At 37.7% G+C, this 19,655-nt stretch overlaps 1 protein-coding gene across 7 annotated transcripts in view; it reads right to left on the reverse strand.

The window, feature by feature from the left end:
• SMAD2 (SMAD family member 2) overlaps positions 1–19,655 on the reverse strand; it is an 88,292-nt gene that overhangs the window by 22,825 nt on the left and 45,812 nt on the right. For 5 of the 7 annotated variants that reach the window (XM_060613789.3, XM_060613790.3, XM_060613788.3 and 2 more), the window contains 4 exons: positions 14,760–14,849; positions 13,509–13,702; positions 12,282–12,416; positions 9,415–9,489 (listed from right to left, as the gene is read on the reverse strand). In XM_060613789.3, the coding sequence (XP_060469772.1) occupies positions 9,415–9,489; positions 12,282–12,416; positions 13,509–13,702; positions 14,760–14,849 (494 nt within the window). Of the gene's footprint in view, positions 1–9,414; positions 9,490–12,007; positions 12,022–12,281; positions 12,417–13,508; positions 13,703–14,759; positions 14,850–19,655 lie in introns of those variants that run through there. The other 2 variants (XM_078435267.2, XM_078435268.2) reach the window with 2 other exon arrangements.

A 19,655-nucleotide genomic window follows, 5' to 3' on the forward strand; every position in this document is an offset into this window, starting at 1 on the left:
CCTTCCCAAAGACATCCAGTGTTGCCAGTTCCTTGTGTACCTTTCCAGAAACAGTCTATGAGCCACACAAGCAAATATATACTGTTTGGTGCCCTTCCACCCTGATTTTTATTCACAAATGGTAACCATTCTGAACTTTGCTTTCTCACTACCAAACTTTATCAAGGATGTTGATGTTTCCTTATTTATTGCTCTCCCTTCCTCCTTCTCTCTCTCTCTCAACATAAGCTGCATAATCTTACATTATTGGTGTATTATGATCCCATATTGACGGATACTCAGACTATTTTCGATCTTCTGATTTATGAGCCAAGATTGCAATGACTAATCTTGTACATCTTGCATACTTCCAATCATATCATTCTCTTAAGAGAAACTGCCAGGTCAAAGGGTTATACATCCATAATTTTGATAGATTTTGCCAAAACTGTCATCTATAGAGGTGGTACCAGTTTACATTCCGGTGGCAACATAAATGGTGAAGAGGATGCTGATGTGTTATCACTGACAGGTGAAAACATGGTTTTAACAAGTAGAGTTCTAATTTGTATTTCTCTCATAAGTGACATGGAACAGCTTTATTAAACTTTTTTATATTGCATTTCCTTTCTGTGAACAGTCTCTTCTTTTGCTCATGTTCCTACAGTGGTGTTGATCACCCTCACTGATTTATAAAAGGGTCTTTATGTACTAGGGATATCAGTCCTTTTATGATATGGCTTATAAATATTTGGTCATCTGTCTTAAGACTGACTCTTCCTAATTTTGATTAAGCAGAATTTTTAAAAACGATCATGTGTTTTAATTCGTGAATCATTTTGGGATATGTCACACTTCGATAAAACAGTTGTGACAGTTGGATATTCCTGACTTACTCTTAACCTTCAGGGGATACTTCTAATATTTTCCCATTAAGTAGGATGGTGATTTGGGGATGAGAGATAAAATTCCTTATTTAGCATTTTTGCATCAATAATCTCAAACAATACTGGTCTGCGGATTTACATTCTAACTGCAATGTTATACTGCCTCATGGAGACAATCTAGAAGCTTTATGTCTTTTTTAAGCTCTGTAACAGTTTACATAGCATTGTAATAAAGCATTTTTAATAGTTTGAAAGAATGCCTGTGTAAAATTGTCTGTAGCTAACAATTTTCTAGGGTTTACCCTAAGACATTTCTCTTTTCCTTCCATGAAAGTTCAGTTAAGATAGCTCTATTTTCTTGAGTCAGTTTTGGTAAATTACATTTTCTTAGAAAATTATCCATTTCTTCCTGTTTTAGGCAAACAGGTTAAACCTAATCAAGGCAATAAGGAGAGGGGGCACAGATACATAAAATACACAAACACAGAAGAAAAAAACCAGATTTTAAAAGCGCATTTGTCGTAAACGCTGTTAAGCAATCTTACAATTACAGAATATGTTGTGTTTTCTGGTCATCTTCTCTTCACGTTTGGGGAAAGTTATGCTAAAAAGCACGACCCACAGCCCCCACACTTCAAGCAACACAGCAACAGTGCAGATGCAGAATAAGACAGGGAAGACCCCAGCCTCGCGCAGGTCTCCCCTCCCCCACGCCATTATAACCAGGACAAAATACCAGGCAGCAACAGGTGAGATGGCAACCCCCAAAGAAACCGATGAACCAAAAATAGAGAACAGGTGACAATTATTTTTCTGAAGACAGAACCATCTTCCCAAACAAAAAATTAAGTTCCTGAGTTCTTTTTTTGTTCTTCAGTTTGAAAAATCTGCTGGCAAGTCACAACAGGTCCAACTAAGAAAGGTCAAAATATATTTAGAACAATGAACTAAAACTCACCGTTTCCTGAAGCTGGTATAAAATAAACAAAGCTACCATGAGAAATGGAAGAAACTGCCCAAGTATTCTTATCTTTCAGCTATTGATTCCTCTATTAACTACTTGTCACTTATCAAAAGCGACCAGATCTAGAAAGAATGGCTCACTGTAATCACTCGTAAAATGTGTAAATGTTAACATAAGCTAACGATTTATTAGAAACTTTTTTTAAAGATGCAGATTAACGGATAATTAGCCGATTAGCTACTCATATATTCACACTGCTACTGAAGTCTGTGACTTCCAGTAACGAGAGTAAGAATCTTCAGTATTCAGGCAGTGGTTTCTAGTAGTACTGGAAGCCGAGGCATCTAGAGGAATACTTGTGTATCTCTGCATACAAGTTTGCCTGTAGTTGTAGGATACATTTTTCAATGAGGAAATTTTAGATCAAAAAGAACGCGGATTACATTTTTACAGGTGCCAAAGTACCTCCCCAAACGACTGGCCCCACAAATTACGAGCCAGAGTATCTTCATTCTGTGCCTCTACCTTCTGACACCTGCCTACCTGATAGGGTTAAAGAGGCTACTCTATTTTCTTGTTTCATTTTTGTTACAAATAGCACGTTCGTGTACTTTTGTCCATTTTCCTATTACCTACCATCTGTTTCTTCTTGATTTGTAAGTGGTTTTAAATTTCAAAATCAGGGGCACCCAGGTGGCTCAGTCGGCTTAAGCATCCGACTCTTGATTTGGGTTCAGATCATAATTTCCCAATCTGTGCGATCAAGCCCTGCGTCGGGCTCTGCACAGAGAGGAGCCTGCTTGGGATTCTCTCTCTCCCTCTCTCTCTGTACTCCCCCAGCCCCCATGTGCATGCGCTCTAAGTAAATAAACTTTAGAAAAAATAAATGAACTTTGAAATCAGTTATTAAGACTGGTCATTCATTTGCAACTATTTCCCCACATTTCTGGTTTCTTTTGACATAGCTTGCAAGGTAACATTAATTTTTTAAATCAGACATTACTTTTTTAGAGCAGTAGGCTCACAGCAAAAGTGAGTACAATGAAAGTACAAAGAACTCCCATATACCCATGTACACACACACGGACAAACTCCTCTGCAACGAGTACCTCGCACAATGGCTCACTCGTTGCCATCAAGGAAATGACACCGACACACCGTTATCACCCAAAGCCCACAGTTTACACTAGGGCTTCATTGTTGGAGTTGTACATTCTATGGGTTTTAACAAGAATATAACATATAGTCACCATGTAATATCCTAAAAAATAAAAATCCCCTGGGCTCTGTCTATTCATCTCTTCTTCCCCACGAGCCCCTTAGATATCACCTATCTTTTTCTTGTCTCTACAGTTCTCCCTTTTCCAGAACGTCATGGAGTTGCAATCATAAAGTATGTAGCCTTTACACTTTGGGTTCTTTCACTTGCATTGCGAATTTAAGGTTCCTCTACGTCTTTTCATGACTTGGTAGCCCATTACTTTTTAGCGCTGTGTAATACTCCTTTCTCTGGATGTACCAGTCTGTTTATCCATTCGCCTACTGAAGAACCTTAGTTGTTTCCAAGTTCTGGCAATTGTGAATAAAGCTGCTATACACATCCATATGCATGTTTCTGTGTGTCCCTACATTTTGAACTCTTTTGGGAAACACCATGGAGCGGGACTGCTGGATCATAAGGTAAGAGTATGTTTAGCTTTGTAAGAGGCTGCCACAATGTGTCTTCCAAAGGGGTTGTCCCATTTTGCATTCCCACCAGCCGTGAATGAGAGTTCCTGGTGCTCCACACTGTCACCAGCGTTTGGCGTCACCAGTGTCTGGATTCTGGCCATTCTCATAGGTGTGTGGTAGTAACATTTTAAATTTTATTTATTTATTTATTTAAACTTGTCGACATTGTCTCTGATGGTTTTAAACCTTGTGTATTTCTCGTTCAGATTATTTAGGAAATTCCTCAGTGTCACGTACTAAAACTTAGAGGGTTTCATCTTTAACATTTAAGTGTTTGCTCCAAATGGAATTCATTTGGTATGAGATGAATTACATGTTCAGGGTTATCTTGCAATTTCTTTGGAGGAGTATTAGTTTGGATTTCTTGAGCAAAATTAACGGCTGAAGATACATTAGTAAGTTCAAGTGTATTAGTCAACCATAAATGAACAGATCTCAAATGAAACAACAAAAATAGAATTATTCTTTCAAACGGCATATACAAAAGGACAGTTAAAGGTCTTAAGGCCATTTCACCTGAATGTCTTTGCTTTTATATTACAGTGAAAACCCTGAAGAACTAAAATTATCTACTCTTTTGTTTTTATACCACACCTGCTGAAAAGCAAGCTTTAAAAGGACCTAATTTACTGAATACAGACCAATCACTTTCACAAACCTTTCAGGAAACTGGGAATCATGTTGGGGTAACTCCTTCAACCTTAGCTCTACACCTCATTACCAAGCAAGTCGTAGCTCAGCCATTAGTCTCATTTCTCCCTATGTCATGAAACCAGCCCAGAGAAGTCTAGTGCAGCAGTCAAGAATGAGGTGTCTAGAATCTGACATCCTAGGTGCATATTTCTCTCACTTTTTAGCTCTTTTTTTATGACGTTCACTGCAATGTTGTTTTATTTTTATTCTCTGTAAACACTGAACCTTTTAAAATTAAGAGAATAATTATTGCTGGATGATGTAAATTACATGGAATGTCTGTATTTTCTTTTTTTAACCTATCTTTAATTTTTTATAATGAACACCCACTTGCAGAATTCCAAATGTTGCAGCATAAGTTCATCTGTAAAATATTCTCCTGTATTTGACACGAAATGGTAGAGACATTAGATAGGCAAGAAAAGAAAAAAGACACTTGTAATATGTCAATTCCAGCTCAAAAATGTGCTTCTTTATTATGTTATATGCATTTTCAAATTTTCAATGAGAATGAATTCTGTTTATGATGAGAATAAAGGTGCTTTTCTTTTGTTTTATTAATAACTTCTACAGGGTTTCCCTTATAATTAGAATGTAGAAGATGGAGAAAAACCCTGGATCCTAAATTAACCAGAAGAAAATACTGAAAACACACAAAAAATTATATTTTTCTTTAGAGCTACCAAAAAGCTGGAGATCTATTTATGAAGCCTAAGTGAACTAGTTTACAGAGGCGGATGAAGTCTTCCTATGTAAGCAGAGAGTAGGAACCATTTTCATCACTGAGAGCACCCGCCAAGTCGGGACACAGACACACACAGGACTGGGCCTGCCAAAGGAAAAACCAAGTAACATTTTAATGGCCACGCACAGGCAAATGGAATCTGAAAGCCCAAGCACGGACGTAGTCCTCTTCGCCAGTCAGTGTTAACCCACAGGTCTTTGGCTGAGGACAGGGTAGCAGGGGGAGTTGTGGGCGGGGCTGGAAAGTAGCGAGAGAGGTCCTGCAGTCTTGCCACACTCCTAACTGAAAACCTGCCGAGGGAGGAGGCTGCCCCTACTTTCAAGCCTGTGGTGATCTGATTTGATTAAAACATTAAATCATCATGCATCCAACTCAACTCCTAATCGTGTGGAAGAGATCAGCTCCTCAACTTAGCAACCAGAGAGAGAAAAGGGGAATGCTTTCCAAGGGAGAATGTGATCTACGGGACTCTCTCGTATTATTTCAGCATCCAATTAAAAGAACACATGAGACATACAAGGTAGCAGGAAAGACTGACCCTTAATGAAAAGATAAAAGACAACAGAAGCAGACCTACATGTGAAGCAGATACTGGAATTACCAGATGAAGACTTTCAACTGGAAACTGTAGAACTGAAAAATAGATGACCTGAAATGAATTCACTGAATTGGCTTAACGGCAGACCAAAAGTTAGACCCTCTTATACACCACTTGACTCCCAACAAAGGTGCCAAGGTGAATCAACAGGAGAAAGAAATGTCTCTTCAACAAACGGCACCAAAACGACTGGACAAGTGTCCGGGGAAATGGAAGGGCGGGCAGAGATGGCAAATATGTAGGTAAACACAAAAAGTTACTTTTTAACCCTTTAAAGAAACCACCACCTCAAAGTCTAAAGCAAAAATAACACCCTTCGGGGATTATACACACGTGTAAGTAAAATAAAGGACGACAGAAGCACAAATAACAGAGGTAGGTGAATGGAATTAGTGTTGTAAAATGCTTACACTGCACAGGAAGCTGTAAAGTATTACAACTTAACAATCTAAGGAGAAGGTGACCCAACTGGCACTGTAATCGCTAGAACACTGAGAGAATACTACTAAGTGCTACTGTTAACAAGTCAAGAGAGTGAATAGAATGGATTCAAACATAAATATGTTTGATGAATTTGAAAGAAGGCAGGCAAATTATAAACAGAGGAACAAAAAACAGATGGAACAAATAGAAAACAAACAGCAAACTGGTAACCCAAACCCAATGACAGCAATAATTACATGAAATAAAAAGAGACTAAATATTCCAATTAAAAGACAAAGACTGACAGAGTAGGGCATACAATGCTGTCCACAAGGGACACATTTTAAACACAACGATACAAACAAACTCAAAGGATGAAAAATCTACCATACAACCAATGAAATAAATAAGAAATGGTGATGTTAACAGGAGACACGTTTTATAATGAGGGCCAAATTCATCAGAAGGACATAATAATTTTAAATGTGCACCTGTCAATGACTGAGATTCAAAATACATGAAGCAAAAACTGACAGGCCTACAGGCAGAGAAGGGCAAATCCAATATCTGAGTTGGAGACATTAATGCTCCTCTCCATTACTGACAGTACAAGTAGAGAAAAATGAGAGGGGATTAGGAAGATCTAAACACCACCACTGAGCATGCCCTAAATGACGTAGAGAACATCACATGTGCAGAACAGACCTTCTTTTCAATTATACATGAAACTCTTATCTCTACAAATAAGCCACACTGTGGCATGAAACAATTTTAGTAAATTTCCAAAGACTGAAATCGTGCATGTTCTTTTGGGCCGTAACAGAATTAAGTTAGAAATCTAGGAAGTATCTAGAAAACTCCCACAATTCTAAAAAACCAGAGTTTAAAGAGAGTTCAATTTTGCTCTAAATTGGGGTCCTGCGTCAGTCAGAACTCACTACAGTGCTGAGAGAGGAGTAGATAGTGGGTAGAAGCCTGGTGGTTGAACCAACTTTTAACACCTCATGAATCAAGTATGTACACCGTCATTACGAGAAATAACTTACACGTATCATTTGGAAAAAGTACCATCTCCCCACTGTAACGGAATTAGAAATATTAGCCTCGGTTCAAAGCAAGACCCCGAAACACTGAATCCGTTGTAGTTGATTTCACTTCTTCTCTCCTTCTCAAACTGGACCTTTATCATAACCAATGATTATCTGCACCTCATGGCGCCTCCCCTGTGTCAGCCCTATGATCAAATAGGGATTCATGCACTCACTGGAATCCTTGTGACCTTCTGTGTCTTGCTTCTTTCACTTAATATAACGCTTCCAAGGTTCATCTTCGTTGTACCATGGATCAGTACATCATTCTTTTATACGGTTGAATAATATTTCACCATACAGACACACCTCATTTAATTTATCCATTCATCATTTGATGGACAATTGGGTGGCCTCCACTTTTGCACTACTATGGGTAATACCTAAGTGAACATTTGTGCACAAGTTTAGTGTGGACGTGTTTTCAATTTTCTTGGGTATATACCTAGGAGTGAAATTGCTGGGTCATATTGTTATTCTATATTTAACTCTTTAAAGAACAACAAACTTTTCCCAAGCAACCAAACCACTTTACATTCTCACCAGCAACAAATGAAGACTCCCGACTTGTCCGAATCCCCACCAACACTTGTTATCGTCTCTTTCTGATTTAGCCAATGTAATGGTGTGAAGTGGTATGGCACCGTGCTGTTGATTTGCATGTCCCTGATGACTAATGATGTTGAGCACCTTTTCCTGGCATTCACTTTTAAATGTCACAGTGGCAGTTGTCCATCATGGGGCAAAAAGGAACACGACCGGTTCAAGAATACAGATCTTTGGCATACAGGCGTGACAGGAAGATGTATTTGGAAAGCCAAATAACGTGTGCAGTAAGACAGTGTGCATTAAGATGCACTGTTCTTTCCAGTGGTCATTAGATTATCTACATTTCTTGGTTATCTACTACTCTGAACAGTTACAAGTATGATCTGCTACAGGAGAAGCTTCTTCATCTGGGAGTCTAAATAATGGAAAGATGTGAACAACAGAATCATTGTGAAAGCCAGTCCCCAGCCCCCCACTCCCGTCAATGCTAATTCATGTAAAAATAACTTAGATTATCATAACTACAGAATGCTTTAGTATAAACTGTGTAGAAAAACTGATGGTGTAATTTGACAGGCTGTGATACTAAAGTATCCAATCCTTAAGACTGCAGACAGGGAGAAACAGAGGAAATCAGACAATTCCCATGTCACCACAACTACCTCACTGGCAACCTAATTAGTTCTGATGGATTATACATTTTATTGCAGAAGAACTGTTTTAAGGCTTTGACATGTAATATTTATTACATGCTGAAACTTTTTCTCCACTGCATCTGGAGCGGAGAGCTAAAAATTAAGAATTAACTGAATCTGGTCAGGTACAAGGTGTTTTGTGTAAACAACCTACTATCATTCAGAACTCACTATTAAGTTAAAGGAGCACAATGGGACACCTGGGTGGCTCAGTCGGGTAAGTGTCCAACTTTGGCTCAGGTCACAGTCTCACAGTTCATGAGTTTGTGCCCCACTTCGGGCTCTGTGCTGACAGCTCAGACCTTGGAGCCTGCTTCGAATTCTGTCTCCCTCGCTCTGCCCCTCCCCCACTCATGCTCGCTCACTCTCAAAAATAAACATTTTAAAAACTTTAGAAAAAAAAATGGAGTACTGAAAAGCTGATCCTCATCCCCCATCTGCAAATTCCTCAGAAAATCTGTTACTGGGTTCATTATGGTTTTTCATCACAAACACGTTTTTTCATCGGGTAACTAAAACTTTAAACAGAAGTACAGAATACTTAAAAAGAAAAGTATTTGAGGGTTTCTAAATTTTCATTTAATCTAGGAGAGAAACCGGTAACAATTATTCTGCACAGCAGCATGTGTTAATTTTTCATTGACAAGAGGGCCCTCCCTTCAATGGTTCAAATATGATTATATCAATATAGAAGGTTCTTTTTTTGATGCATATCCCAACTTCTCTAAATTTAAGAGTTAAAAATAAGGGGCACCTGGGTGGCTCAGTTGGTTAAGCATCCAACTTCGGCTCAGGTTGGGATCTCACTATTCATGAGTTCAAGCCCCTCATCGGGCTCTGTGCTGATGACTCAGAGCCTGAAGCCTGCTTCAAATTCTGGGTCTCCCTTTTTCTCTGCCCCTCCCCCACCTGTGCTCTGTTTCTCTCTCAAAAGTAAACATTAAAAAAAAAAAAAAAAAAAAAAAAAAAAAAAAAAAAGAGCTGTAAATATTTCTTGTGGATTCCAAACAGGACAAAAACATATTATCTCACTGTTGAGGGATTTGGAAAGGTGAGGTTTACCTGTATCCATACTTTGGTTCAACTGTTGATCACTCGTTTCTCCATCCTCACTGATATATCCAGGAGGTGGCGTTTCTACAAAAGTTCAGAACAAATCAAGCACAGTTGCAATTTCATCTCACCACCTTTGTCCTACTACTAAAGATAACTAAAGAATCACTCTGAATATTATATAACATTATTATAAAAAGCAATATTTGGTACCAAGGGCTTAAAATTCAGGTTTTGATCCAAATCTTATAGGTGAATCCTTAAAGCCTACTTGTAATATGATCAAGCTCTCTAGGCATATTTTCTTAGCTATTATTTACATATCTGGCTCATTCCCATATGTATATTTTATGGGGCAAGAGCCAAAAATAGAACTTCAAAGATGCCTCAGTACTGAATCAGTATGCTTCAAAGACATTAGTACCTACAATTTTTTTTTTTTTTTAAACTAATGGCCATCATCGATGGGTGACACCTAAGAGGTGATTAAAGGACCCACCACACGTATGAAATTTCAGATTACAAAGTACTACGGGCTCACATTAGGTTCTATGGGTAAAATAGGGTAATATGGTTCAGGCCTGGTCTCGCTTGAGTTTCACCTACAAAGTATACTTCTCCAGGGATTTCTAACCAGTAAATCCTGAGTGTTTGAAGCAGAAATTTAAATCCAAACAGACTACTGCACAAACCTGAGGTAAAATACTCGCTGAAGGTAAGAAAAGTAAGCTTCTAATGTGCCATTTCCAAGATGCTTTATGAACAAGATGTTTACATTCAGGAGGCATCTGAAGAGCTGAATAGGCTTCGTGTAAGATAAATACATTTCTATAATTTTACCAATTATAATTTCAAGGAGGAAAACTAAGTTTAAGGGATTATCAACAGTTTAACATTTAGATGCCTGGATAGTTTTAAGCAATTCAAGATAATGTAATTATCAAAAGGGAGAGGGAGAAAATGGGGGTTAAAGGGCTTCTTTGTTTAACCCTTTACGCTCTCCCTTCAACACGCTAACTGCAAATCTGAAGTTTCAAACTCTTCATTAAGTGTCAATACCCTAAAAGTGTTACTGATGAAATTCTCAAAATAAAATACCTTCAAATGCTCAAGCAATAAAGAACACAAAAATAAGATAATGCACATCAATATGCACTACCTTCAAGGTTAAAGCTGATAAAATTACACAGAGCTACGCTTTGCCAGTTTACCCATCCATGTCTCAAAGGTCTAAACAGGAAGAAATACAGAACTTTTAAATACTTTATCCTGTTTTGCTTTTCTCCATTATTATGTATAAAATAATAAATAATACAGCTATTATCATTTTGGAGAAAATACTAAAATTTCCTTTGAAGTGGAACAAAAAGTGAACCCTTAACTTTCACTGCCAGCTGGACCTGGGTAAAGCCCCATTGTGCAGAGAGGCAAATAGGTGTGATCCACTTTTGATTTGCTACTTTGTAAAATAAACCAAATCTAAACAAAGAAAGAAAGGAAAATAAACCCAAGCATCTCCACAAGGAAAAACCACTAACCGTTTTGATTAACAGCCTTCCAAATAATTACCGGGTAGGTGTCTTACAAGACTGTATGCTTACGTCTCGGTTTCCTAGTATTGTTGAATAATACAAATTCCCACATCAAAGACTTAAAATGTGCCCCCCACACCACACACAACCATGTCCGGCCAAGTCTTCCCGGCGAGTGACCTGTTTCAGTCCTGCCCTCCCCTGCTGGTCCTCGCATTCCACCCGGCTCTAGGCCCTGCCCTCCTAACTTCTCAAAAAGCGTGTCTCCTAGCAACCTAAAAAGCAGTCTTAAGCCCTCTTCTGGAACAAAATAATTGTAAAAAAAAAAAATTATGCACATTAAAACAATCGGGAAACACTTTCTACCTTAAATTTAGCTATTTTTAAAAATCCTTTTTATGTCTTTAAATTGTCAACGAACAAGCATTTCTTCCATGAGACATATTAAAGAGATCTTTTTTTAAATGTACTGGAAACTAACTTCCTTATGTATTTTCTGTTGTATACTGAAAATAAGAGTGGAATGGAGACGCTGTTACAAAAGGAGAAAAAAAATGAGACATTAAAATATCCAATGGATAGCTTCATCCCCATTTGAATATGGTACCTTTAATTTCTGCTGGGGGGGGGGACCCCAAAAAACAAAAAAGGGAAACACAAAGTAAGAAAGTAAGAAAATATTAGTTGTTCTCCTAAAAGAACAGTGAAAACTAAAAGTGCGTTGTGGCGTATTATTAGATCACGTACTACAATAATCTGAGCAGGATTTGAGAACCATGTAGTTAAATTCATTCACTTCCCAGCAGAGGTGACTGGGGCCCAGATGAAAAAGAACCGAATTAGAGGATTTATGATTTTCAATACAGCAGTGTTGCTACATCTGTAGGAACTCAAATATTTTATCTTCTATAGGCATAGTACATTTCTCTTTAACATTATCAAGCTATCTATGAAAATGCTTATTTGGGTGGTTTTTAGTTACACTTGCTTCAGGAATACCTTTTTCCTGAACAAGTTATTTTGCTTACATTCTGCATCTCTCTTAGCTTCAACAACTAAGACAAACTTACTAAGATCTTTTCTTTTCTGCTTCTCACAGTACTTTGATTAAAGCCACTGCAAAAGAAAATGAAATATAAAGTAAAACTTTTCTCCAGACAAAAGTGTTTAAAGTACGAGGCTTATACATTTCACAAAATAATCAACCAACAAAGCAGATTTTTCTATTCAAAATCCAGAAGCATTTTTTTTTAAGTCAAATCACAATTTACTAGTATGTGAATGTTTATGAACAAAATCTGTTTATCTATCCCAATTTTCAGGAGATTCAGAAGGTGAAAATACCTGGGATGTAATTACTCTGTGGCTCAATTCCCGCTGGGAAATTAGTGTTTTCTGGAATGGAGTGGGTATAATCATCCAGGGGAGGCAGTTCGGTCAGGATCTCGGTGTGCCGTGGCACCAATACCGGAGGCAAAACTGAAAGAGTAAAAGGAACCCAGGTTAATGGCAAAGAGCACAGGATGGGCACCAGGGAAGGGGGACAGACCAGACCTTTATTAAAAAAATTCACACACACACAAAAGGAAGTAGCCTGCTTAGTTTTTAAAAATTTAGGGTCCATCAATTTAGCCTTATATTAGTTCCTAAGAAATTGACAAATCTGACTGGTTTTAATTTGCCATGGAGTCCAGAATCTAAATTTCCAAGTTTCAATTTATCCTGTACTTTGAGGAACAAGGACATTCTGATAATGCTATAACATTACCGTAAGAGTTCATATATCCCCATTGGAAAAGTTGCAGGAAAATCTGTGAAGTCAGATTTAGGCCATTTCTAGAAACATAGCTGTACTGAAATTGAAAATTTAAAAATTTTCAAGTATGCAGCTAACTAAGTTAACTAAAAGTCTTGCTGTGGATTTCACAATCTGCTTAGATACAGATGATACCATTAAAGTACTTCAAAGAAAATACTAAAGAATACAATGACTGAAAACAGCTCAGGCAGCAGACAGGTAGAGAGGTGTATCAGTTTAGTTCCAACCAGACTGTGAATCCGGAGATTAGAACTTCCTGAATAGGGGCTCCTGGGTGGCTCAGTCAGTTAAGCATCAGACTTCAGCTCAGGTCATGATCTCACAGTTCATGGGTTCGAGCCCTGCGTCAGGCTCTGTGCTGACAGCTCAGAGCCTGGAGCCTGCTTCAGATTCTGTGTCTCCCTCTCTCTCTCTCCCTGCCCCTCCCTCCCTCATAATCCCATGCATGCACACTCTCTCTCTCTCAAAAAAAATAAACATTACAAAAAAAAAGAATTTTCTGGATATGTAATTTTGAGGTCAAAGAGTATGCTATCCCAAGAAACTGACATCTCTTATCCTCTCAAGTTTATTTTCCCACATTTAAAACGTTTTAAAAGTAGTTTTAATTATTACCAAATAATACACTAAATTTCAGGTGATTTATTGCAATTTTACACCAAAACTTCCCAGGGGCAATTACATAGCAGTGCCTCATTTACTTAAGTTCAAGCATTTAATTTAAAACAAGGAAACAAATCTAATTTTTCTACCTGGTGTTTCAACTCTCTGGTAGTGGTAAGGGTTTACACATACTTCATCCTTTTTAAGATTGAAAGCATATTCGCAGTTTTCAATGGCTTTGAGTTCATGGTGACTGTGAAGGTCAGGCCAACGCCACAATCGGCAATATATCACATGTGGCAGTCCTTTTCGATGAGACACTTGCAGACGGCCATCCAGAGACCTGTCGAGAAGCAAGGGGAAAGAAACGTGGGAACTTTAAAAAAAAAAAACAGGCGCAGCTGACTGGGCTAAATTAATACAGTAAGAGCATAAAGAAAGGAATGACAGACATTTAGTTAGTTTTAGTGAGTACAAGGAAGAAAAATGTACTATTTAATGGGTCGGATATAAAAGCAAGCAGCACCACACTACAGATGTTTCTCATAAATAGGCTACATAAATGACTCAGATGTCAATGAATGGCTAACCACTTGGGAAGAAATTGAGTTTTTTAAAAAAAGGATCATAGAGTCTGCTCGAAAAACTTTTTGTCAACTTCTATCTTGAGTAAATCAAACTCTTATTTAGGGATGCTTTGAAGGGCATTGATACTGTAGGTGACTGAGTTATCAAAAAAAAGGAACTAGTGTGAAGAATGGGAAGTACCAACAATGATGTAAAGTAACTTACTCAATCTAATGTAACTCATTACCCAGTTGTGACTGTTTTGAGGACCGAGGTATATTCCTACAGCTCACACATAAATGCAGATGGTGATGAGTATGATGAGATGAAATGGACATATACCAAAATGCTCAAAAAGAGAATAAGGTGACTTTAAAAAAAAAGAGAACATAAAAATGAGTTAGCCTAGCATGAATTGTGATAGGAGGGGCTTGGTAAATAACTACGTACTTATTAGTATAAAAAAGATGAGTTTAGATGATAGCAAGAAATTTAGCAAAAACTGGTTAGGTATCTACTTGAAAATTAGGCCAACAACAGATTATAATCTAGTCTCAAAATCAAATGAGAATATAGTTATTATCGAAGTTCCTATTCTTTAGGGGATGCAGTAATTTAAAGAAGATTCAAAAGTAGAATTTCATTGATCAAAACAGCAGCTGACACATTTAATATATCATTAATACTGGCAAGCAGGTATTTTAAATGCCATGCCTTATTTACATTAAGGAAACATCCTAGGCAAAATGATACTGAGCAACCCCTTACAGGTCTTCCAAAACAGCCCCCCCGCCCCAAGATTGCTAGGATTCCATAGAGGGCAGAATATTCACCTGGTTTGTTCAGAGAAGCTGTAAAGGCCTGCTGTATCCCACTGATCTATCGTATTTGGTGTACTCAGTCCCCAAATTTCAGAGCAAGTGCTGTGCATAAATTGAAAAACAAAAAATTGATGTGAACATGGAAGCATGGTTATTCAAAATACCATGATGTAAAACATGGAAAATGTACAGAATACTTCCTTCACCCAGAAAATATATATACATTGCTTCACTTTTTCACGGGCTTTTAGTGCTGGTTTCTATATTTTCTATATGAAGGAAGCCAATAAAATGGAACATGTGACTCCAGATAAGTTATGATTATGTTTTAAAAATGTGAACACCAATGCTCTCTAGCTTAATGAAATCATACCTATAATGCCCCTTCCAATTTCCACTACTCACAGCAAAAGATCTAACACCTATGCCATCAGCCTTACTAACAGTGCGTCGTTCTATAATCTAGTTTAAAAACTTAGCTAAAAATGGATGTCGACTGGTCTTTTTAATACAGGAAAAATTTCACTTAAATTAGATACATACCCAAAGTTAATATTTTCACATTTGTTTGAGAAACTCACACGTTCAGTTCTACTGGAAGTTATTACTGCTCTCTTATTGCTACGATGGAGAAGGAAGTGCATTTTGAAGTCATTCTAACAGAGCATAACCACCTTAAAAGTTCTGAGAAACTGCTGTGAGGATATGTCAAAGTACCAAATTCTAAAATGGCAGGACGGATATAAAAGATGTGCTGTGTCTCGTTTTCAAAAGTCAATGCACCTGAAAGACACAGACCAGAAAGGTCTCAAACTTTTTCTTCCACATCTCCTTCCAGAACATCGGCATGCCCAGAGATAATTCTCCCTATTTTCCCTGCCACAATTTCAAAGTAACTTCTTATCTGTGGGAGGAGGGAAGGAGACCTTCAAAGGCAGCCTGGAATGGGAACTTGTGCCTGTCAACGTGTCTCAGGTCAGAAGCTGTACTTTTACAATCAGAGTCAAAAGGTAATTTCTGAAACAAACTCAAACTCCATTTCTCTCATATTACAAAATCATCAAAATTTCAAAGAGGAGGAAGAATCGTTTCAAAACAGTATTTGAAAGTAAAATCAAACAACTGATTAAACTCCAGGTGCACACACTGCTAAAGAGCTAATGAATCAACATTTCAAAGGACAATGGTGAGAAGTGCCGCCTTCCTGTGGCCCGAAAACACACATCCTGTGGCTCCAGGGCTCCAGGGCCTCTCCCAGGGCCTCCAGACACTTTTCAGGCCATGCCTTGGGGGCCACAGCAACTATACTGGTTGGCTTTTACAAATGCATTTTTTGATACTCCCCAGCACCCTTTTAAGATACTTAACAGATTCTCTCGCTTTGCAGGCTTCAGAAATCGATCTTTCATTTTCCAAAAGACAAAAGTCAGAAAAAGCCAAGAAACTGGAAAATGATTTAATCTTTTCCCCCCCAAGACGTACTGACTATAAATAAAACCCATGACCACACATGGTTCTTCTAAGATATTTATCAAGTGTCTACTGAGAACATATAGCACCATGTAGCTTAAATCACGAACAAAATCACCTACATTCTAGAGTGTTACGAATCTGAATTTAAACCTCAGAAGGAAAGGTATACAGCTTACTCTTCAGCCTTTGAAAATAATCCAAGGAAAATTATTAACAAGAGATTAGATTCAGAGGCAACTCTGCTCCTATGAGAGTAGAATGAAGATTTCACTAAAGTAATTCTGACACTGACAGAGAACCAGAATCTAAAAGAGAGAAAAGCTTAAGTTGTGCGTTTATTCAAGCCTTGAAATAAATCAGAAAATAATCAACATTATGTTCAGAACATGCAATCAATCAACAGGCAGGCCAACCTAGATCCCAAGCCTAACTCTGCCACTTTCCAACTTGCATATTAAGGTATAGTTAAGCCTCAGTTCTACTGTTTATGGTAACATCTCTCTCCACAATTGGAAGGTTTACTTAAAAATAATAAATTTCCTTCTAGCTAGCAAAATTTTTGCTTGTTTATATAAGAAAAAGTATTTTTTAAAAGCATCAATTTATAACAAAACACAAAAGCACCTGGAATAAATGTAAGTACAAATGTGGCAAAACTATACAAAGAAACATTTTCATTATTACTGAAGAACACAAAGGAAACGAAGCAAAGAGAAAAACGCATATCTTCCTATTCAGGAAGACAACATCATAGTGACATCAATTCTGCCGAATTTATTATTTGATACAATCTCAGTAAAAAGCTCAGACAAAATTACTCCAAATATAACATACCAAAATAAGTAAGAATGATCAGGAAACCTTTAACAAAGAAGAGTAGAGAACTCTGAAACACAATATAAATTCTCAATGGAAACTGTACACAATTAGCAAAAGAGTACACGAAGAAAACAAAATAGAGGTTCTGTCTGTAGAGTAGCCTTAATTAGGCAAACCCTCCTTCAGACAATAATGACAGCCTCTGAACAAAATATAATAAAATCAACCATTTGAAAATGGTGGAGAGGGACCAAAAGGACAACATCAAAGGGAAGTCAAACCTTTGCAAGAGGGGAAAGTGAATGAGATGCATTTATGTGGCCCTGTATCCAAGGATAGCCCCACAGTCTAAGCTAGGCAGGGCAACTAGACCTTAAGCAGAAAACCACAGTTTTACTGACTTGCACAAATAATCAGAGAATGGATCTGGGGCTGCCAGAGAGGCTGAAAAAAGAAGAGGAAAAATCCTATAAAGAAGGAGTCATGCGGGGGGGGGGGGATCAAAATATGAATGTGAACTCTGCCCAAATCCTCGACTGATTTGTCAACTATATACGTGGGGGAGACTATGTGGCCTGCCGAAAACCTGCATTTGGAAGTCCGGAAACACCAAGTGCTAAAATCTCAACTGTTGCTTTTACATCAGAGGCAGACAGTTTGGACTATGAGGCCGACCAAAACTATCTGCTAGAACAAAAATCAAAACTCTTCAGAGGAAGATAACAGAATTTAGTCTCTACAGTATTTCATCCCAAATATCCTGTATAAAAAGCACAAATTACTAAACATATGAAGAAATAGGAAAATGTTACCCCTAGTCAAGAGAAAGAATAGCCAATAGAAATAGATCCTCAAAATCCTAAAAGACCAGGATTTTAAAGTAACTACTGTGAACATGTTCACAGACTTAATGAACAGACAGGAATCTCGGTTGGTGATGAAAACTATCAAAATGAATCAAAAGGCAATTCTAGAACTGAAAACTACAAAATCAAAAATAAAAAATGAACCTGATGGTTGGAGAAGACACAACAATCAGTCAATTTGAAGATGAGTCAATAGAAATTGTCAAAGCAGAAGAACCAAAATAAAAAAGACTGAATAACAAAAAGGATAGTCTCAATAACATGTGCAGTTCTGAGAGGAAACATGAAAAACCGGAAAAAAATATCTGAAATGGTAATGCCTAAAACATCTTCAACTTCAGTGAAAAATTAAACTGATACTTCTAAGAAATTCAGTGAATAACAAGCAGTTTAACTACAAAGAAAATCACACTTGGGCACATCACTGTCGAAATACTTAAAAGATAAAAAGAAAATCTTCAAAGTGGTAAGAATTACAAAACTCTGGGCACAAGTACTCCATCTAAACTCCTGCACTAAGACACTTAACTAAGCTCTAGCATGGCTTTTAGGAGCCTAAGGCCAAGTCCCTCATAGGACCCAGACCCTTTTGAGCTCCTGTTTGGAAAAGGTCAAGGCGGCCAAAAGAAGTTACCGTTTGTTCCAACCAACACTTGTCCATAGGCCCCTGACTTCCTTTCCTTAGAGCATTTATTTTAAAAACTCGCACTTGTCAATCCTTTTCCTGTCTCTTTGAGATGTATTATGTGTCTCCTACAACTCAGGAGTGTCTTTCTCAAGCACCTGAAATCCATTCCTTTGAAATGTAATCAGTCACCAGAAAGGACAAGGCCTCTGTATCCCAGGCTACCCTCAGAGAGAGGGTAGAAGCCTAACTTGAGAAATGCCATTTAGCAGACACAGACGGCCACATTGACACTGACCAACCAACCCACTAACCCATTTTTTTTTTTTTTTTTTTTGGTAACTTTTCAGTTCCCTAACTCCGTTCAAGCCTCTATTCATTCCTGCTGCCTACTCTCCTATTCTCCCAGTCACCTCTGTGCAAATCAAACCTGAGCTCAGCTCTTCTCCTACCATTGTGATTACTGAATAAAATCTGTTTTTACCACCTTGAAACAGTATCTGGCTTTAACTCTGACAGCAGCTGGAGTAGAACAATCCACATACACAGAGCCATGAGCACATGAGTAACAATTTCTCATCAGAAACAGAAACCAAAAGACAATGGGACATCTTTAAAGAGTTGAACGGAAAAACAAACTCAACCTAAAATCTATACCCCATAAAAATATCCTTCGTATAGTAAGCCAAAACAAAAATATGTTCAAGTAAACAAAAATTGAGATCTCATTTGTAGCAGACTTTGCCCAAAGAAATGCTAAAGGAAAGTTCTTCAGGATAAAGAGAAACAGCAACAGATGAAAACTCTCAATCACTGAGAAAAATTAAGATAACTAGAAAGTATTAAGTATGCAGGAAAATGTAAAAGACAATTATTTTTCTCTTAATTCCTACAAAAAGGAGATGACTGGTTACAGCAAAAATTGTAACTCTAAAAGTATGTGGATGCAATTTGTAGGACAACAGCAACAGAAACAAAAGGACGTGTTAAAAACAGCTATACTGTCACAAAGCTAAGGATTCATACTGTCATTGAGAAAGCAACCCTTGCCCCTGAAAAGGGGAAGAGACAGAGAAAAAATGCATATAGAAAATTAACATGAAACACTAAAAAATAATTAACCTC

The sequence above is a fragment of the Panthera onca genome, chromosome D3 (genome assembly GCF_046562875.1).
Source record: "Panthera onca isolate mPanOnc1 chromosome D3, mPanOnc1 haplotype 2, whole genome shotgun sequence".
Taxonomy (NCBI): Eukaryota; Metazoa; Chordata; class Mammalia; order Carnivora; family Felidae; genus Panthera; species Panthera onca.